Source organism: Pithys albifrons, chromosome Z (assembly GCF_047495875.1).
Source record: "Pithys albifrons albifrons isolate INPA30051 chromosome Z, PitAlb_v1, whole genome shotgun sequence".
NCBI lineage: Eukaryota > Metazoa > Chordata > Aves > Passeriformes > Thamnophilidae > Pithys > Pithys albifrons.
Window position 1 is genome coordinate 22,579,380 of NC_092497.1, and position 22,908 is coordinate 22,602,287.

The window sequence follows — 22,908 nt, forward strand, 5'->3', positions numbered from 1 at the left end:
GAGGGGTGTGGGAGAATCATATTATTAATCAATCAATCAATTTTAAAGTTCCTGCGTCTGTTGTAATTATGTAGTGAGTTTCCAACAGAATTTTAGAACTTCAACATGAAAAAACCCTCAAAACTAGGAGGCTTCAATAGTCTATGTGATATTTTGTTTTTTTGATTTGGGGTTCTTTCTGAAAGAGAGGAACCCACCATAATTAGTGTAATTTGCAGACCATACATGGCTGTTGGTTTATCAGATAACCTTTACAGAAGTCAGTGAAATTTTGTATGGATAAAAAATGTAAATTTCCTGGTCTTATAGTTGTATCTAAATTGTTCTAGCATGGAAATATCTAAGCTGCCATCAACCTGGGAGTTAGGAATGTCTCTACAATATGAGTCACTGCAATGTGGGTTTATTCTGCTTTTTGTTGTATCAGGGTTATTGGAGGTTTACACTTGTCTAACTAAACAAAATCTGATCCCGTGTCTTCTGTTATTGAAAGTCATGTTGCAACTGCTTCAAAACAACAATCTGATTTAATGAAAACAACATTTCAATCATTTATGGGTCTACTACAAAGAACAAGACCTGCTTTCCCCCTGCTTGGACTGGGATGTGGCATAGCAGTTATACAACAGCATTACATTAGTAGAGAACAAAAAAGAACACATGACACTGAAGCTGACAGCAGTTTGTGTACATTTAAAAAAATAACCCCAGCAAACGAGAGGAACATAAAAAAGAATGTTTTCCCAATAATCATTTAGAAGAAACCGTTGTTGGACAACTTTCTACCTATATTCAGCATGAATCAGCTAGTCTTCTGTTGCCTTCAAAGATACATGGATATGTGATAAATAATCTATTTAAGATACAAAAACAGAGGCAGCCACAATCAGAGGGGCTTCTTGTTCTCAGTGTCTGAGGGGATTAAGTGTATCTTCTCTGCAGTATTTAACACATTTTTTTAAATTCCAACAGAAGCACCATATGTCTGAGGTAGGTCTTGTTCCCAGATCATCTTTTTAGCTCCTATGTATTTTTAAACTGTAGTATTTCTGATACTAAATTCAAGTACAATCTACAGGGTAAAATTTGTGGACAGTGGTTTTCCACAGCTCATCAAGGCAACTTACATTATATGGAGCATAAGGCAGAATTTGATGAAATAATTTTCACTTCTGATTAGGCAAAAGTTTATTTTAATTGGGGTTTTGAAGACAGTCTTCATTATATGTCTAGATAGTTCTTTCAGCTCATAATACTTTAGAACTATTAATCCTTTTCCTTAGAGTTAAGCATAGACTTTGTCAAAACAATGCTTTCATAAAAATGTGTATCAAACCCTTCATATAACTTTGCTACTCTTTTAACCAGAGATCAGTTTATATATTTTTCATGTCACTGATAGTAAAATGCTTCTCTGTTGTAAATCTGTGACTAAAATTAATAAGTTAAATTCAGAATTAAACCATAATTATTTTTCAGTTTTAGTAGTCTTAAGTTTTACAAATTTTAATGTAACTCTGAGTTCTGGACACCTGTGGGGATTCAGGAAAATCTGTAGGTGTTTGTCAGTCGTAAGCAGTGTTTTGGCAGTACAATAAAATCATGTGTCAAGTATTTTTGGGGGAAAAGTATTTTTGTTTATGGAACATTCACTCTTTACCTTTGCATTTAATAAGGAGCATTTTAATCGTGTTTATTCTTGTATTTTATAATAATTACCAAAAGGACTGCATTCCCCTCTCTTAACGATATCGAGTACTATATGGTTGGTGTAAGAGCTCCCCCTGTAGGTTTTATTTAAATCCGCTCAGGAAAATACAAAGGAAAGTCCACTTATTGTCAGTGCTATATGTGACATGACCTGATTTTTAAAAAATAGGATTTTATTGAAAGAAAGCCTTCGATTTTAGTAATGGTTAAAGCATGAGGATGTAACGTTATAGATTTATTCAAGTTGTGTTTACAAAAAGTTATACTTTTAATAGCAATGTGATAAACTGCATAACTTGAGCTACTGTTATATAAAGGAACAGAACAGCATTTTCACTTTTGTAACTACTTTTTATACGTGCAGATATAAGAGCTTTTCAAACTACAGAAGTAGGGCTTACACAGTAGTATGGATTTCTCATCAACTGAGTAATGTTCACATCTTTGAAAAACGACTTCTACCTTTTATGGCACCCTGGTGGTGTGGTACTCATGTTACACCTACAGAAATTCCTAATAAAGGAGAGACGGGGTATTTGAAAGTATTTTAATATACACCTATCAGCATAATCTACCAGAGAGAGCAAAAAGGAAAATCAGAGCCAAATGATCTGCTTGTTTTTCCCAGACATGAGCAAGTGTTTCTAAGTCAAATAAGTAATCTCTCATGATGGGACATGTCATTGTTGATAGTAACAAGCTAACCATCTATCTGTCTTTCATGCAGTTTTTAAGTGTTAAAATAAAAATCTTTGTAGGATGAAACACATTCTCTTAGTTCAGGTTGAAAATCAAAGCCTACTGTTTTCTTGTGAAGATCAGACTGGAGATATGCCTGACAGTGATTAAGCAGTATGCCAGCTTGCATGGACCAATAGACTTCACCCTGCATGCAAAACATTGCATTTAGCACATGTGCACCCATCTTACCATTCACCCTTCCTTATGTATGCAAACATGTTTGTCTTGCTGCTTCACTGGGAACTCAGGAGGATTTTTCAGAGCCATAGAATTCCGTAAATTCTGTCTTTGGTCCGTTCTCACATGGGCTACTCTCTGCATTCTGCTTAGGAAAGGCAGCAGCACTTCCCTGTTTCAGGAAGTAACCCCAAGAAGCCACAACTTGAGTATCCAAATCCTTTGAAGGTTATCAGTATTTTTACCTGAGTGGACAGGGAGAAGCAAGAAAATACCTGTTCACAGTGGATGTTGGAAGTGAGCATATTTCCTATTCAGTCTTGTGGCAGCTGTACTTGGAAGCCAATGATGAGGGGCTGGTCTTTGACTTATGGGCAGGTGCCCAGTGCTGTGCTAGCTATCACATGCCCAGCTACACATAAGCTATTAAACAACTCTGTTGAGAACACAATTTAACACAGTCTTGTATAAGATCGTGTTATACAAGATTTCTATTGAATATGTTGAGTAGCCTACAGAAAGAAATCAGCCAGCTTAACTGAAACAGCTGACTTTGGGAGGGGAGAGGGAAGAGTAATATTAGAAATTTGCATGAACTTTTCTTTGTAAATAAATATTATGTCAGTATATAACTATTTAATAATACTTAATATTAGTTAATAATCAATATATCATAACCAGCATTCTGAAAGTTACGTCTGTACTAATCCCCTGTTCACCATTTCTTATAGCATGACATTGAACATACACAAACAGAAAAATACAGAGAATTCAAATTGATATCACTGTCAACAGAAATGTTAAGCCCTCTACGCAGAATTCAGGGATTATAAAAGAAATCTTTATGTGCATTCACATCAGAGCATGTGGCTTTCAGAGATGAAAATGAAGCCTATATACATGCATAGGAGAGAACTGGTTGCAAACTAAAGGAATTCTTGTGGTCATTATTCCAATTAGACACTAATTAAATAGTTTTAGACAATCAGTGAGGGTACTGGACTGGAAATAATTCTTACTGTATGAACTTCTTATAATTAAAACTATTTTTCTTAGATGTCACTGCTGTTACTCTGGATTTGCAAATGAGAGAAGCATTTTGCCTGCAGTCCAATTACAGATGCTCCATATTCTTGAAAAGACAGGAATGGTTAGAACGTTCATATATAACTGATGTGTCTAGTTCTTATTCTCAGGCTATTCATAAATGTAGTTTGCAAGAAAAACACATATTTACAACAGAAAAAAGTCAATTAAAAAATCTATTACTATGCTGCTTTTCAATACTCTTCCAGCTCTTTTGTGAATAGGAAGTCACTGATAAATTTGAATTAGCTCATGGGCTAAGCATCTTATATATAATTGCTGCCTTCGTAGTCTGCATAATTAAAAATTCTGTCACTAAAAAAAGTTTTAAAGAAATATTTTCACCATTTTTGCTTTGTAGAAACTTGATAGCTGTGTGAGGAAGATATTGTTTACTTATATCTGCTTGCAGATCCTGAAATCTTTTTGCCAGTGGCACCTAGAAGGGAAGATTCTAAGTTGTAAATAAACATTGCAAACAAAGTTCTGGTAATAGTCATGACTTCAAAAAGGGCTGGAGATTCCTAACATCTGAAATAGTGCAGAGTAAAATAGGACAACCATAATCCAATTTTATCTAAATGTGCTACAAGGAGAGTATCTTGACACAATCTAGTGGCTGCTCCTCCTAGTGATAACTTGTGGTTAAATAATCCTAGGTCTCAGAAGAGCTAGACAGATTCAGCTTGACTTGCAGGAGATAGTGAAGCAGAACTGTATCTCCCTTTCAGAAAGAGCTCTCAATGCTGAAGAGAAAAAGGTCACCATAACCATCTGTGGTGGCTCCACTGTGCACAAGAACATAGGGAAATCACCTTCAGGTGGAAAAGGCAAATTAATAGCATCAGGACAGAAGAAACCTTGCTCTCAAAGAAGCGTTTAGGCATCTAGGATACTCAGGCAGAAACCGAATATTCTTGTGTGTATATTTGTGAGGCTCCAGGACAGGTATTACATGAAATAAACCGTAAGTTTGAAGACCTAAATTTTGGGCCTGGGATCCTAAATATTGAAGGCAGATATAATTCTACACTCCTGAAGTTTTTTGTAATCCCTGTATTGGTAAGGATAGCTCAAAGGAAATTGCTGCAGGTGTGCTCATTGAGAAAAAGGCTGCAAAAGTAATGATGCAGGCAAGGGTGAGAGCAGAGTGGGGGGAGAAAACAGCTGTGGTTTCATCTACTGCAGTAATTCCATGGTACTGAATTTAAGAATAAGGTTAATTGAAAAATGTAAGAATATTGGATACAAAGGGGTATAGAAAAAATCTCATCTGTAATGTAAAATGTAGGACAAATCAGAATACTAAAGCCTTCAACAGGACATGTATTACCTAAGTATATATTGTGTTGTTAATTTTAGCTGTACCTTGGATCTAGGTGTAAGTAATGATATCTTAGGTCAGAAAGAACCTGCTTCACTAGTGTAAATAAATGTTATCTGCCGTAGGTCTCGAAGCATTTGGCCTGCATTGGTATTAAGAAATTTTTTTACCATATCAGCACAATGTAGTGTTGCTGCAAATAATTTATGAGGAAATACTTAAGTCCACTTTTATTTCAGATATATAAAAGAGTCTTTTTACAAAAAGTTATACTTCACGGTAGTGTTCTGAGTTACTGTAAGGTTCATCTTGTTTAGAAAAGTAGGTTTCTTTAGTTGATACAACGGTCAGTTTTGAGGGGTATCTTGCTATGTAACATCACTATGTTGGAAACAAATAGCAATGAAATCTCTGAAATCCTGCCTCTTCAACCTTATTGCTTACTGCCTTATTGAAAGTACTTTTGGAATGAGCATTGAAAAACTAATTCTCAGGTATGACTGGTTAAAGGACTTTGTTAGCACTTACAGAAATAGTTATGTTTATAATACACTGTGTTCATACTCATGCAGCATACCCAGCCTACAAAGGTGGTAGTTAATGTCTGATTTTAAAACCAGGAATGAGAATTGGTTTCTGGGTCTGCGTAAATTATTTTCTTAGTGTCCTGAGCAATTAATTGGAGGGGTACTATTAGTCCTGATTTCCATTTTTGTTTTCAAGATTGTTACTACTTCTCTGAAACAGAAGTCTTGGGCATTCCATTCTCCTCACAGTGCAGTGCAGTATGACATCACTACTAATTTAAACACAGGGGGAAAACAAATTCAGGCAAAATACATAGAAACAAACTACTAAAACTGGCTTATTTCTGATGAGAGTGTCTTCAAAGTAGATTGATTATGCCTGGTCCATGATTTGTAACCAGAATAGGGACTGTTAAGTGGCCCTGCCATCTCCTGCATCTGTATCAAGACCAAGGGTAACTGGAACTGGATAGCAAAAGAACACTTCAGTCTTGCGGAAAATACTTGTTCAAAGCTTTTAAAGAGGAGAAAATGTCTTACTCATTTTCCTCTTTTCTGAAAATATGCAGAGGAGAAAATAAGGACATGTAATCCTACTGAAAGACAACACAAGATTACCTGTTTTAAGCCTTGATATTTATAGATCTAAAATATTATTTATAAATACAGTTTGGTAGAAAGAGCTTAATAGTTTGTGAAGCAGATTCTGATGTAGTTGCTTGCAACAGTAGGTAAGTGAATCTGATGACCCTCACATCCTTCTAGTCTCATTCCTAACTAAATATTTTGCTTTTACTGCAGCCCAGAAGATGGTGAAATTCATCCTGAAATCTGTAGACTGTACATCCAGTTGCAGTGTTGCTTAGAAATGTACACAACAGAAATGCTGAAGTCCATATGTCTTCTAGGATCACTGCAGTTTCATCGGAAAGGTATTGAATTGCATAAATATACAGATGCTCATTAAAAAAAAAACAACTAACAACAGTATTTTGTGGCATGCCTGGGTATTCATGAAAGACAAAGCACTATTTTGGCTGGAGTAGAGTTAATTTTCTTCATCATGGCTAACATGGGACTGTGTTTCAGATTTGTGTCAGAAACAGTGTTGATAATAAGGAGGTGTTTTAGGTATCACTGAGCAGTAAATGCACCCTGTCAAGGCCTTTACTGCTCCTCACTCCAACCCACTGGTGGGGAGGCTGGGGGTACACAAGGAGCTGGGAGGGGACACAGGCGGAACAGCTGAGCCCCACTGACCCAAGGGATATCCCAGATCACATGGCATTGCGCTTGACTTAAAAAGAGGGGAAAGGAAGGGGGGGACATTCAAAGGATGGTGTTTGTCTTCCTAAGTCATCATTATACATTATGGAGCCCTACTTTCCTGGAGGTGGTTGAACACCTGCCTGCTCATGGGAAGTGGTGAATTCCTTATTTTGCTTTATTTGCATGCACACCTTTTACTTTCCTATTAAAGGGTCTGTACCCCAACCCTAGAGCTTTCTTTTACCCTTTCATTAGTCTTGCCATCCCACCAGGGGTGCACAAATGTGCAGCTCTGTGGGGCTTAGTTGCTGGCCACCATTAAACCACAACAAGCACCAAACTTGAAGTGGACTGTACCTATATATAGGTTTTCAGCTACAAAAATTTCTATTACTGTTTATCATTATTCTTGCAGAACTGTATCTTATCAGGCATATATCACTAATGTCCTGGTGGATTTAGAAGTCTGATTTTTTTTTTAAAGAATAGTCCCTGAAGCTTTAGTTGTCATTAGTCAGACCAGTGGGCAAACTTAGTGATTTTGTTAGAGGTATTGTTGGGTATGATATTTGAGGACAAGTGTTTGGTAGTGCAATGTCATGGTTTTAGGACTAAACTGATTCCTTACTATGCCCCTTGTTACTTGTCCAGTAATGCTATTTCATAGCTGTCTTGATTTCGACCAGGACAAGGTTAATTTTTTGCAATAACCAGGACCCTTAATGTTATTCGATACCATCTCAGGTCACTGCCGGGGGCAGGGGAAAGGGACTCTCTGGCTTATGAGGAGAAGAGCATAGCTTCTTGTAGAAAAATGTGGCAGGAGGGGGAAGCCATCTGCCATTGTTCATTGTCTCAGCATTTTTCCATGTGAATCGCTCTCTTTTGTCGTATTAGTTATTAATATTGTTGCTGTTCCTGTCCATTTTCTTATCTCATGGTTGTTTCCAGTAAATTGCTCTTATCTCCAGCTGTGAACTTCACCTTTTGTGCCCCCATTTCTCAACTTCATTCCAGTGAAGTGGGGAGGGGGAAGAGAAGGGAGAGAGGGAGAGAGAGAGTGTGCTGTGTGGTTTGGGAGAGTCTCAGTGGGATCACTGAGTTGGAGAGTATCATTCCTAAAGCATAATAACAAAAGACAGATAAATATCATTAAAAAGCTACCCACTTTTATAAAACTATTTAGTAGATTTGGAACTGAAATCTACCCCATAGGGTATTTTTACACACAAAGGAGGTGCCCTCACTTCAGTGAATGATGTCATATTTGATTGGCCTTTTACTAAAAGGAAGTTGTAGAAATGCTGATAATTTGCTGGATAGTTTACATAGCAACCTCGTTGCTCAGTGATGGCACACACTGATGAGGACTGTTATCTGTGCTGATTGTAACTACTCTTTCCCCAGATAATATCTCAGTAGAGTATACTTGGTAAAGACAAGACAGACTTCTGTGAAGAACTGTAATAAAGTCCTTGTAATGAACTTTATGGACTTCCTGTCATGCTGAAAGATCCTGTAGTGTATTTTTCACATCTAGCTACAGAATGCAACTAAGCCAAGGATATATTTATTAGAAAAGTAAAAATGAGAGGTTTGAAACTGCATAATTGAGCTTCTAAATTAACCTCTCACAGTAACTCATCTGTTAACAGGTGTATCTTCAGAACTGCATTGTAAAGAGAGAATAAAGAGACATTAAGCTAAAAAATGGTAATTTAGAATCTGAGAATTAGAATTTAATGGAAAGTAAGATATTCTGAAGAAATTTATGCACCTCTCTGAAGCATTTACAAAATTCAGCTCTGATTCCTTTAAAGGTATCTTTATATCTACTTATTGACTATTCTTTTCATTAAATAAAATATTATAATTATTATTATAATCATTGAAAAATGTGTCACTGTGGAACTGCATATTACCAAACTTTAATGTTTATACATGTTTACTGATAAACCATGAATTTCTTAGGATCATCTGCAGCTCTCATTGACTTGTTTGTTTATATAATTACTTATATCAGAAAATATTTTTAAAAACCTCATACTGTATATTGCGGTCATTCTGTTAGCTAGCTGAGCAAAGCACTCATTCTAATACTGAAGGGTGTAAGCCCATAAAACAAATCAAAGGCAAGATGGGACAGTTAATGAACTGGAGGTGTTCTCCAGATTTCAAACATGCTATAAAAGTCATTAAAACTACAGTGTCAAAGAAGTACAAGGTCTGAAACTGGTAGCCACTTGTGCTGAGATTGAAAAGAATAAGTTGCTGCTCATATATATATAGCTACAGGAATATATTATTCTCATGGTCCACAACCTGTTCAACCTGCTATATTGTGTGCAGTTTGTTGAAAAAGAGGGATATGCACATGGCGAGGTAATTCCTGTTGTCAGTTATCTACACATAGCTCTAGTCATTCCTGTGTGAAATGGTCTCATGTGCTAGTTTAAAGGTGAACTAGCAGGGGAAATGAACTCACCATGAGAGAGATTATAGGTCAGAGGCTAAAATTTAATAATAATATTACAATAAATACACTGACACAAAGGGAAATTGCTTTCAACTCACAAAACCCAGCAGTATAACCCAGTAACCTGGGTCACAAACCCGAAGGGGTTTGTTGGCCCTTGTGCTGAGGCCTGCGTGGTTCCCCCAAGTCCAAAGCAAAAGGAAGTGAAAAATCTGTTGGTGCAGGTGAGGGCTGTAGTCTGGTCGAGAGTGGCAGTCGTAGTCTGGTCAAGAGTGGTGGTCTTCTCCTGTCGAGGTCCTGCTGCTCCTCTGTATCCGACAAGAGGTTTCCAAGGTCTTTTTACCCACCACTTATGTACCCTCAGGGAGCACCCAGTCCCTTCCCCAGGGCGGGGACTCACACAATGGGTGATTAACTCTGGGAGTCATAGGGTATCCCTGAACTGTTGATGGCCCACAGCCACGCCCCCCCAGGCTGGGTGTGAAGGTGCTAATGGCTCCCTGGACACCTGCTGCTAATGGTTCATTGTCCTTGGGGAATGAATAGAGGGGGTAGAATACACAGCTTTGATCACCCCCAAACAGTGTTAACTGGTCCCACCTGCTGAACTAGGACATCTCATAGTCCTGTTTTTCCCTGTACCTTTTTTCCCAAGTTATCAGTTTATGCACGAGTAATGTCTCAGAACAAAATGCAAAATACTTCACTGCTTATATCTATATTGCTTATTCTTATCACAAGCCTGTTTCTAAACCCTGAAGAGAAAAAGTTACAGTTCTGTCATTGTAATTGAGATGTGAGCTCCATCTGACAAATATAAACATAGCTGAAGGCAGAATGATACCAGCACTAACCAAAGTGGTAGGTACCTGTATAGTTAAGTAAGAAAGGGAACAGTGGCGTCTTACACAAAAATCAAGCAAGCATACAGTGGGCCAAAACCATTAGGCTTTTGTGATACAAATTCAAACTAAACTCATTCTTGTGTTGTTGTTATACCAGAATGATACCAAATCACACCATTTCATATTTCATGTAAGAAGTTCATATCATAATTGTTGTTTTTCCAGTATGTGTTTTGTGATAGCAATGTGTGTATGTCCTTAAAATAATACCGAAAATAGTACCTAAATAGTACCTAGAAGTCTGTGATAGGTTATATTACAGACTACAAAAATAAACTGTCAATTTAGTGAATGGATTTTTTGTTTATTTGACGTTGTTTAGATTACATGCTCTTTGGAGTTTTGAAGGAGAAAGGAAGGATTGTTCAATGTATGTGCTGCAATCTCAGCATTCTATTCAATGACTGGTAGATATGTGTTATTGCTCACACATATTACTCATGCAAGAGGGATAAGATGCAGGAGAGTAGAGAAGCACACAGGTGTGGAGAACCAAAATCAAGAAAAACATCCATTCTTATACGGACACTTGAAGAGGCCAAGGAATGGAATAAAAGGAGTCTTGGAAAGAGGCTAACACAACTTCTGCCACTATTGCATTTTCTTTAATATTTCCAGTTGAGACAGTCTCCAAATTCTGCAGGTCCCAAGTGTAAGTCAAGAGTTAAGCTCATCAGGCTGTTAGCCATATTTGTCAAATATGTGTTTTACTTCCTACGCAATTCTTACCTATTCTCTGTTTTAAGTTTCCCCTCTTTATATACTTAGCTGTGATTTATAGCTTGTGCATTTATCCTTAATTGCCAGGTTAGAAAATGGATGCAAATGTTGCCTTCTTTTGGAGAGAGGTATTCTCTCGACTTTGTTAAATACAGGTATTCCCTTCAAAAATCTTTCTAGTTCCTCAGCAGTGAAATCTAATTAGCTTCAAGGTACATATAGTAGGGTTTTTTCTTTTCAGTTTTTTCATTCATCACAGTTTCTGTGAGAATTCGGTGATGGCTAAGAGCTGCTGGATAGGGTAGCATGACAGAAGCAAATGTAGAGGTCACCACAGAAGCGGTAAGAGGCACAGGAGGTGAGACATACAAAACACAGTGGTAACAGATGATACATGAAACCTTAACTGAACTCTTGTTCACTCAAGTTTGATCTTCAGCATTAATTAATTAAATTAGTTTAATTCATACCAAAAGTATTTCCTACTTCTTAAAGGGAAAAAAAAGACATGAATTGCTGGTAAGAAGAGGAAGAATACATCCTTGCAACTGCGATGATTGAAAAATCTTTCCACTGACTAAATTGAAAGTAAAATTTAGGCTTCATAGCCATTTTTAAGTGTGTATTACAAAATATATCCTTACCTGCTACTGGAGAGATGAGAAGATTAAAGAGTTTTTGTTTCTCTATAGGGTGTGACATGTGGTAGAAATATTAAGCCTGAGTCATACATTATTCAAGCAAAGCCTTTATTATTAACTGACTATTTAACTGTTTTTAAGTGACTGAGCAGATGAGCTGAAATTCAAGAAAGGCTTCATGAATTGCTCACGATCAACAGAGTTACTGGTAAAGAGCTTTCCTTAGTTTAAAAGAGATCTGTGTGGTTCATTCTGCTAAATCTGCAAGAGCTTACCTTTGTGCTAACCAAAAGAACATGACAGTCTCAATGCTTCTGTTCTCTAGTTCTGAAAAAAATCCCTTACTATTATTTCATCTAGTGCTATTATTTTTTACATTGAAACATCTTTCATGCCCCTGAAGAATGCATCTATAGGCAAGGTTGTTCTTGACAGCATGTCACCAAAGGTCAGGTCAGACTTCTACCACTGCACCTCACAATAATGGGACAATTCATTAATATCCAGTTTCAGCAGTAACACCTTGTCTTATCAGTGGCAAATTAGCTGGTTTAGCTGAAAGGTCTTCTAAGAAAAAGTAGTAAGTTAGATATTGGTAACATTATGTTTTGTTATGAGCTTCTTCTAGTGGGATAAAATAAGAAGTAATGAAGCTTATATGAACGAACACTGAAAACTGTACAATATGAACTCCCTTAAAATAACAGCAGAAGCTGCAGTTAAGAACAAGAAAAATTTAAGTGATACAGATTAAAACATGTAATCTGGGATGTAGGCTTAGCTTGCTGTTCCACAAGCAACTGGGTCAGCATTTAGCATCTTAGCCTGTAACTAACAGAAAGGTCTTGATCCCTTCCTCTCTGTTTCCCCTCCCTGACAATGCTTTCACTGCTTTCTGCCTTATACTGCTTTTGGCCATATGATCCTCCTCTGGCACTTGCTCTTGAACACCTAAGGTTCTTGACTGACCTGACTTAAACCACTTCATCAGAAAACTCCACATTTTATTTTTTGTTTGGGTAGTCTTCTGCCATTTCATGGGCTAAAGTCAATCACAGAAGGATTTGGCAAAGCACAGGTTAGCAGTGGATGCCAAAGTAAGAAGCAAACAAAGGACACAGGACATCATTCCTTTAAGGAGGGTAAACTTGTTATGTCAGGTCATGCAGTCTTTTGAGTTCGCAGGTAGAAACTTAGTTGAAAGGGAAGTTGGGAAAAGGGCTTTCTACTGACTTTAAAGAGAAGTGAAAACATTAAGCAAGTGTCTTCCATAGCATAAGTAACGTCTAGTTTGGGATTTCAGACAAGTTTCTAAGAAAAACTTTTTTTCTTTTAAGCAAAGGAATAATTTACCAGAATACCATAGTTTGGAGAACTTAGCCAAAAACATTATCTTAAGATCCAGGAATGTCTAGATTTTAAACAACAAGGTTTTATGCCTGATAGCAGGGATAGCAGGTTTGTCATGTGGAAAAGCATGGTATGCAGCCTCAGTCTCTAATGTCCCAGAAAAATGGGCTAAATGACCACTTCTTTATTAGCTGGTCTTATTCTTCATGTTTGTTGTCAAACCTTACAGGAACTACTCTGGTTTGTCCTGATGTGAAAATTTTTCAGATTGCAAAAATTGTGAAATGAACATTTCCTACTCAACTTTCCATACTACTGGTTTAAACATTGACATTTTTTCCACTACTTTTAGAGTTTTGTTTGTTTCTTTCTGACATTGTTTGCTCCATTTCATGAGATAACTCAGACGGCTAAAGAACTTTGGCTTCTTCATAACTTGTCTGGAATGCACTCCAGTGTGATTTTTTTTTCATTTTTTTAAATGTACTTGATGCCAGAAAGGTAGTTGCCACTACAGAAGAGGAATATTTCATTTTTTTAAATGTACTTGATGCCAGAAAGGTAGTTGCCACTACAGAAGAGGAATACTCTCTGACAGTCCAAAAGAGATTTGCAAGGATGCCAAAACATTCCACCAATGCTTGTCTCTCTGGCATGCTTCACTATCATGATCCACATCCTTTATCCCATTTTGTCCCTCACAAAAGCCCTGGAAGATATGTCATGAAGCCCCATTCAATTTCAACACTGCATTTCATTTTCATACAGTGAACATGAATTAGGTAAGTGTCAGCACAGAAATTCAAAATGTAATGCATTTGGGCTGTGGGTGATGGCAGCTATGTATTGCTATTAAAAGCACAAAGTACAAAATTTCACATTTTTACCTTTTGTGTTCCTTAAGTATTGCTTTAGTACTAGGAGACACGGATTTCAATGTTCTTTAATGTCAAAGTTTCTGAAGTTGTTTCCAGAATGTGTCTTGTCGTTTCCTTACTTATTTTGTTCTGGTTTGTCCTCTTGCTCTTATTTTGTGTCACAGGTGAGCCACTGGAGTTTAATTGAACTCCTTCAAATTGGTAAAAGTGATTTACAGATTAGTGTGGTCTGGCCTCTTTTTGAACAGTTCTTACTCCTTTTGCCTTCAGCACTCCATTTGTATTGTGCAAGATCAAGCTTAAGGTATCAACGATACAACCTGAGTACCCATTTTAATCAATAAATAATGGGGATACATGTTTTGTTTAAATATTTTAAAGGAAAAGAACCTTGTGGTCCTCCCAAGATCCTAGATATTAAAGTGGAGGAGAGTTCTGAAGTACCTATTTTAGAAGACACATCATCACCAACAGATATTCAACAGCACTTATGGCAGGTTTCCACAGATATTGAAAACACTGAAAGGTATGTGTAGCACTTCATTCCTAAACAAAATAAAATTCTGTCTAGAGCTTATTTAGTCTATTTTTAATTTAACAGCCAGTGTTGCAACTGTAAAAAGTGTAAGTAAATTACATAACCTTTTAACATTTCTGTTACATTTAACATAATTTGGAGCAACTTAAGAAAGGTGAAGATGAGTGACACACATAATTAGGCTAATTGCCAGAAGGTAACTGACAAAAAAGGGTGGGAAATGATGTTGCTGGTGAGTCAGGCTCTCTTAAAAAGTGCAGCTTTTGCTTCATCTGGAGGGGGGGTTGATTTTGTACCTTAAATCTGCGGACTCCAGTTCTGTATTCCTAAATCAAAACCACTCAATCTAGTTAATTTCTGCCCATAGTTTTGAATGTGAAAGTCTTAGGAGGGGAGAGAAACATAATCCATAGGTTAACCTCTTCATTATCCAGTTGAAAGACAAAAATGAGACTCTTTAGTAGAGAGTAATCCTGATGGCCAACATTTCTTTGCAAAAATTCCTATTTTGATGGCTTTGTACATGAAACTCCTGCTGAGATTTATCATGCTTATTTTCATAAAACAAAATACCCTTCTACTGAGAAAGTAACTTGGAAAATAAATCTGAGCAATTTTTTGCTAGTCACACTGCTTTATTTCTAAGAACCATTTTATATATAGATGAATGACACAAGACCACATTGGTATTAAATCCTGAAGGCATTAAGACATTACAAGCCTGCACACAAAATTGCTGGTCTGCCATCAGTGAAACAGGAACCTTCATGAAATGTCTGGCCTCTTTCAAAACATACCCAAATGTAACTTGCTTTGGGAGATGATACTTTGTTACTGTATTTCCCATCATCTGCTTTTCAGAAATCTAATGCCAGAGTCCTGAGAGTGACCCTGTTTCTAAAATCTTCATTTAATGTGCAGGGTGCTTAAGTATCATGAATTAATTACACATACTATAATTTTCTCTGAATAGTGAAACACGTTCACGGCACAAGGTACAAAATGCTGACAAGGAGCATGAAGTTGTCATAGTACCAGTTTGTGCTAATTTTAAGACATACTGTGTATTTCATCAGTAGGATCACATTGTGCCCACCGAGTCATTTAATATGAATTACTTGAGTGCCAGAATTGATCATAAATTTGAAACAGAAGCAACTAGTTAGTATCAGGCTGGTGTAAAAGTGCTTCCCTATTAAATCTGTTGCCCTTTCTTTTGATAGGCATTTTCTGATATATGTATGTAAACCAAATACTTTTGTATTTATTGCTACATTATTTCAGCATATAAAGCTATCTGTGAGCCATTCCCCATTCCGTCTTCAACTGCTCTTCTGATGTATCTCTTTTAACTGTTGTATCCACAGAGATATGAGAGAAATGAAAAACCTTTTAAGTAAACTCAGGGAGACTATGCCTTTACCACTGAAAAATCAAGGTAGGTTTTGAATTTTCTTCATATAAGGATAATTACTGTAACTAAAGGTTTTGCCTTCTATGAGATACAAAAAACCTTGAGGTTTTTAATAGAAATTACAGAAAGAAAAATCTAGGTGAAATCTCTTCAGTTGAGCCAGAATTTAGTATTTAATCTTTAGCCTCTTGAGTTTCGCATGAAGTATTCTGGAATTTCATAGATATGGCATCTATAGATAAAATAGACTTTTCCTGGTGACATGAAGGCAGAAGCACAGCTAATTCCATGTGCCAGGAGTCCTTCTTTTCCAAAGGTAATAAAGGTCTAAAGGGATTCCACTCAGTGATGGCATTTGCCTTACCCCTACAAGGCTTGTAGCTTCTGTGACATGACACTGTCTCTGTGCAGAAAAGCTGCTTGCTTTGAGATTATTAACAGCTGCTTTTCCCAGTGATTAGCTATAAGACACCCCACACATATGCACAGGGGGGAAGAATCTCCATCCGATGCGTGTATTTAGCAATGGGCTTTCATTTTGTTGTTCTGCAGTGTTAAATACATCTACAGACACTCTCTTTGTTCATGAGAACAACATTAAAAAAATAATTTCCCTTTTTGATTTCTTCTTGGTAAATTGGTATTTCTTAAACACCACATAGTCTTTGCACAGTGGCAGCTGATGAAGCAAGCCTAATGTGTCCTAGATCTGGTCCCAAGTAACTAAGCAGTCTAGCATTCATGATAGTATTGTAAGAGATGAATATAGAATGACTGGATTCATTATACAAGTAAGAGTTCATGGCAGAATGGCTTGATGAAAAACTGTGTGAAATGGAAAAGACCATTTCTTATGATACATGATACATATGTACCATTGCAGAAACTGGAAAAGGGATAAAACATCTATGCCTAGTCTAGAAGCGAGGATGTTGAGGAAATAGGAAAGGAAAAGACAAATTGGGAGGATGTAAAGCATAGAGAACCTGAGTTCAGAACAGAGATAAAGGCATACAGAATTCTTCTCTGCTGCCTGGAGTCCACACTGCCCTTCAACACTGACCAGAAAATCACTGACCACCTGTGCAGCAGGTGAGGAAACATCCTAGAGTTTAAATGCTCTGAGACATGCCTCAGAATCAGGTAATCATAAATGGTGTTTTTGCAGCTTTCACAGACTCCAGCTGTGACAATAGTTTACAGATGACCTCTGAGAATAGATGCTTCAGAAATGGACAGTCGTACTCATTATTCATACAATATTTAAATTTTTTAAAATATTCCAAAACCTTTAATTAAACAAATTCAGTGTCCTAGTTTAGAAAAAAATAAGATATTTATATGGACCAGGATAAAGGGGCTTCCCCTCAAAAATCACCACAACCTTGAAATTAAGGGTAACAGTTCTTAACTACAAACATATATATATATGTTTTTTATATATATATATGTATATATATATGTCATATATATACACGTCTTATATATATATAAGAAAACCCAAAACCTTTGGACAATGTGTGGCCCTTTGGTGCAGTTCTATTCGGGGACAGCAGGCACCAATGTCGCACCTCGGCTGGCCTCAGGGTCAGTCCCTGGCTCCCGATGCAGCGACAGAGGGGCAAGGGAGGATGCTGGTGCTGGCTTTTGATGCCAGCTTTTGATGACTCACGTTAGAATGAGGGCTGCAAACAGGGGATGGGACAGGACTCTCTCCAGGCAGTGCAGTCTTGTCCTCATCCTCCTCTCAAAGAGAGAAACGCCAGAAGTGGAAGGTGTTGGTTCTTTGTAAATCTCCCACAGCTGAAATCAACTTCCAGAAAGTCTGCAGCCACTCCAAGATAGTCAAGACTGCTCTGTCTCTCTGGACAGCACTGCACCAGGCACGCCAAGCTGATGGGAGGAAGCCCAAACTTAAGGGAGCCCCCCCAAATGCCTCTGCCAGTCCAGCAAAAACAGAGCTTGTATCCACCCTTCAGCTGAAGAACCACACAGTTCCCCAACAAAAACCTTGAAAAAGAAAAAAGTACTTTTCTCTCTCCCCATCCCCCATCCATCCAGTGATCAAATTAGAATGCCCAGTAATCAACAATTCTAATGTTAGCTAGCTCCAAGCATGGGCAGTGGCAGGGGGAGGGCAGAGCTGCACCTCCCAAAACCATCCTGTTGGTAAGGAGAGAAAAAATTCCACAAAAGATTCTAAACCTGTAACAGTTAGATAACAGTAGAAGTAATTAGTAAAAACCCAAACAACATTATAGGTAGTTAATATTGTCTGGACTGTAATTTTGGTATTTATATGAATCACAGCTACTGATTATGAGATGAATGAATGCCATTGAATGTGTTGATCTTTACAACTGATCAATCCTGCTTTCAGTAAGTGACTGTTTTCATGTGGATTTCAGTGACAGTCAGAAGGGAGTTAAGATGGCAAGCTAAAAAAGCTTTGCATAACGGTACTAACTGCTCACAGACCAGGTTTTATGCATGAAATTAAGTAACAGCAGAAAATTTCCTGTGCTAAGAAGCTTACTTGTTGTGGTTTGTAAGATGGAGTCACAATATTAAATGGTTCTTTAGCTATGTCCTTCTACTTTAATATTTGTGTTATAGTAGTGTCTAGTGTTGCCGACCAGGATCTAGTGAGACCGCACAAACCAATATGATGTTCAAGCAAATCCCAAGTTTATTCAAAAACACAGGTATATATCACTTTAAGTGACCCCGCCCTAGGTGCGGTGGTCTGACTCCAATTGGTTGAGGCTGGAAACATGTCCTTTTAAGGTGAAAATGTAAGGTGGTCATTCAGACCCACCAAAATCAGGGGCTGCAACATCTCCCCCTTTTGTTTCAAAGAACAAAGCAAAAATGCAAACAACATAATACACATAATAACACTGTAATTTTAAATCTTAGCTCCTTAGCTAACTTATCCAATGGGGAAATTGTTACCATTAGGATCATGCATATTTTAACTTGAACAGAAAGGCTGAAAATTTGAAAATTGAGAAAAAACATTTTGAAGATTTTAGATTTTGCTAATTCAAGACTTAACAGGGTATTTTGCAGGTTACACATCCCTACCTCCCCCTCTCTTTTCAAAATAGACTTTGGAAGGAGGTACAGTAATCTTTGTAAACTAACACAAACCAACACATGACTAAGACATGTATGTTTGGAATTTGCAAACCTACAACTAGTGCAAAACAAGAAACTTTTCTTTCACACGTGAAATTGTGGTCTTTCTGTGCAGTCGTCACCGCACAGACCACTGTAAACAAACTACAAATTTTATTAAATTTTTATGCAAAGTATCCAAGAGTGCAGAGTGACTTTACTTTGCAAAGAAGCAAGTTCAGTCCAGCTGAACTAAGTCTCCTTATGCTATAGTTCAAGGTCCATTCTCAGAACTTCTGTGTGGCCATCACAGAGGTTTGAGAATGAAGCTTTGATTTTTAGTCACCTTATACACTCTTGGTAAAGCAGTAAACAAGTGTGAATTCACAGAGAAAATTCACAAAGGCTAAACATAACTACTTACACTCTGCAGAAAATGTTCAGCAGCTGAGGGGACAGGTGTCTTTACCCCTACAGCCTGCTGGGCAACTTGACAGTGCAATAAGCTCAAAACTGCACTTTAACTGAAAATTAACAGAATTTCAAAATACAGGCTAAACAACATGCTCTTGAACTGGACTGTTCTTGTTTGATTGGACAGTTAATGACTAGTCCTGCAAATAAGAACAATCAAACAAATCATAATAACAACCAGGATCAATACTCCTTCTATCAGCGCTGCTTCTTGCCAGCTTATTAGGCTCAGGGAATGAACCCATTTTTTAAAGGAGAAATGTTAACTGTTAGCTTGTCAGAATTATTTTTCCCTGCTTGTGCTTCTTTGGAATGTTTGCTTAATTCTGTGGAACATATTCCTTTAAACTCATCACATTGGTAACCATGAATCATCAACAAGAATCTTAGGGCTTCTCTGTTTTGTAATACTGCTTGTTCTATCTTATCAGCATCTGTTGAGAAATCATTAAGCATTTTGGCAATGATGTTTAGTTGTTCCTGCACCCAGTAGTTAAGCATTTGCACTAAACGTAATGCTCTGTCTACACCAACTGGGGAAAAAACTGCTGCTAGCAAATTTCCTGTATCACTCCAATGTTCTATGGCGTTTTCCTCAGCTTGAGGACTAGACCACTTAACATGCTCTTGTATTGATTGTGTAAATTTGGTCAGCTTGCCTAAATAACAAGGTCCACTTTTTACCTGGGCAGGTATTCCAGGCCATGCTCTATTACCACAAATTAAGAAATATCCAGGAGGCAACACTCTTCTCTGGTTACCTTTTGTGTGAACCAATCTTGTTTTTGGGTAATTTGTATTTTGTGAGCCAACAACATTCCAACACCAACTGCTATTGGTGTAACTCTTATTATGAGGAGTGACATCTGTGCTTCCCACAGGAAAATATTGCTGTGACCAGTGTTTGTTTGACCATTCAGATAGACTAGAATGCACAGGGTGAAATTCAACACATGACTCATTTCCAGGGAGAGCTCCTACTAGCTTTAGCTCTTGCAGATCTCTCTCTAAGGAAGTATTCAATTGCCATATGATATCTGCTATGGTTTCTCCAGTACTACGATAGGACACTTTTGCTTCCTCAAAACCAAAAGGAATGAAATCTTTTATGTTATGATAAGGTATTCCTATAAGGCACACTTTGTTTGGTTCTCCTGCTTTAACCATGTTATCTGAGCAGAAATTTTCTAGATTTGCCTGTTGAGAAAGCATTATCCATACATTTCGATTAGTAACAGCAACAAGACAAGACACAAATGCAAGAGATACACTTAGATACTCTCTGGATTTAACCACCCTTTGTATTATGGTGGCTAGATGCTTTTCATCTGGTTTGACAATAACTGTGAAAGCTTCTGAAATGGTCTTTTGCATTACCAGAGGCTTCCCTGTTCTAGGAAGGTTAGAAAAGGCAGCTAAAGCAGCATTCTTGGATTTTTCAAATCCCTTTTTTACTACATCGTGATTCCCGGCTGCCCCCTGCATGTCCCAAACAGAGGATTCTTTTTCTTTCGGTGCCGTGCCTTTAAACGGCTGTGATGTTGCTCTCCATTCTGGAATGCAGCCGGTGGGTGTGGCTGTCGGTGATGGAGGCTGCAGGTACCAGGTTGCTGGCACAGGGGAAGTCTCTACCGGCGCGGGGGGTTCTGGTGCCGGTGTTGGCGGCTGCAGGCAGTGTGCGGCTATCGAGGAGAGAGTCCCCGCCAGCGCTGCAGAGCTTGTGTCTTGCGCGCCCGGTGCCGTGGGAACTCACTCCCGGGACTCATGCACTGTGGAGGGCGCACAGGGGATGGGACGAGCTCTGCTGGCTCCGCTCCACTGGGGTGGGGCCCCTCCCCTCTCCATGACATAGTCTATCCACGCTGAAGGTGGTGGGGGTGGCACAGGAACTGATCCACCCCAGGTGCGGGTGAATTCGGAGCTGACCCCAGCCCCTGCGGGCTGCAGGGAACCTGCGCCTGGCACATGCGCCTTGATTGGCAAGCAGTAGGGAGGGGGTTTGGGCGGTCCTTGCGCCTTGTTGCTGAATGCGCGCGCAGCCTCTTTGTTTGGCTCAGCCGTGTGGTGACTTTTCACAGGCTTTGCGATCACGTGGTCTCTTTGTTTTCCTGGCCACGTGGTTTCCAGCCCTGCTGAAATGTCTCCCGCGGCAGTTTCCAGCCACAATGGAGCGACTCCAGCGTACCCGCGGGGCGGCAGGGAATGCTGCGGCGGGGTGACCCCAGCCCCGAGGTACCCGCAGGGCATTGCCGCCGCCGGCAGCAGCGAAAGTGGACAGACAGGGGAAAGCTGCTTTCGCTCATCTCTCTCTCGGCTGAGGGCACTCCCCATCACATTTTCTCGGATTCAGGATATAAATAAAAGTCACTCACGGTTTGGAATGGCTGGATGTTTTCTGCGGCGTGTCTCATGGGGTTCCAGGGTTGCTGTTGAGGTCCGGCTACTCCTACAGCAGCAGCCAGTGGTACAGGCAGGTAAAAGGTGGGCTCTGGGCTCATTGGCTGTGCATAGGCTGTTTCCTGGTAGTTATAAGGAGGTGCAAAGACGACTTCTTGGCTTTTTGTGGTGATGAACGGCGTGAAAAAGCCTTGATTCCATGGTTGCTGTGATTCCGTCGGGTTTTCCGGAGCAGGAGCGGGCGGTGCCGCATGTGGATATGGAAACGGCACAGCGCTGGCTCCGCAGCTCGGCTCCGGGCTCAGCGCTTGTGGATAGGGCGGTGGCGATGCCGAAGGGAACGGCAGACAGACGGCATGGGCGATGCAGAAGGGTACCGCGGCGGCATTTGCGAGGGCAGCGGAGCCCACAGCGGTGCAGAAGGGTGCTTAGGGGAAAAACCGCCCTGCAGAAGCAGGTTTTTTTCCATTCTCTCCAGTTGCTCGAGGTTTTTACAGGCTCGTTCTACCTCTAACAGCATTTTCCTTACAGGTGTATATGACAGAATAAGCGGCAAAAATTCTTCAGGTGCAGTTTGCACTAAATTCCACAAATCTGCCCCAATGTTATCACATAAGTCTATGGAAAACGTGGAATTGGCATCGGTTAAATGCCCCCGACTAAAGCACCAGTCCAAAAATTCCTGTAATGCTTGTCTTTCAATGTTTGTTTTTGTAACACGAGCTAATTTTTCAAATTTATCAAGCAATAAGTTCATTTTAGTCAAATTGGAATTTCCCATGTTTCTTTAACTCACCGGTTTGAAGGTCGTGGTTCTTTCAGTCCACGTTCTTCCAGCAGCTCTGAAGGCCACTAAAACAAACTCCCAAGTTTACAGGAGACAGAAGCTTTCACAGGCTTCTCCACAAAGCACCCAAAAAAACTGGGGCACAGCAGCTCTCGGGAGCCACTACTTAAGGTTCTAGGCAGGTCTGCAGATGGCTTCCGTGTCCTCAAATCACGTTGAGGTCCACCAATTGTTGCCGACCAGGCTCTAGTGAGACCGCACACACCAATATGATGTTCAAGCAAATCCCAAGTTTATTCAAAAACACAGGTATATATCACTTTAAGTGACCCCGGCCTAGGTGCGGTGGTCTGACTCCAATTGGTTGAGGCTGG

The 22,908-nt window shown here is 39.0% G+C and overlaps 1 protein-coding gene across 1 annotated transcript in view; it reads left to right on the forward strand.

The window, feature by feature from the left end:
- The window catches only part of RGS7BP (regulator of G protein signaling 7 binding protein), a 43,205-nt gene that overhangs the window by 17,438 nt on the left and 2,859 nt on the right, over nucleotides 1-22,908 (forward strand). Inside the window, exons 3-5 of the mRNA XM_071581273.1 lie at nucleotides 6,367-6,497; nucleotides 14,186-14,330; nucleotides 15,710-15,780. Coding sequence (XP_071437374.1) covers nucleotides 6,367-6,497; nucleotides 14,186-14,330; nucleotides 15,710-15,780 — 347 coding nt within the window. The remainder of the gene's footprint in view (nucleotides 1-6,366; nucleotides 6,498-14,185; nucleotides 14,331-15,709; nucleotides 15,781-22,908) is intronic.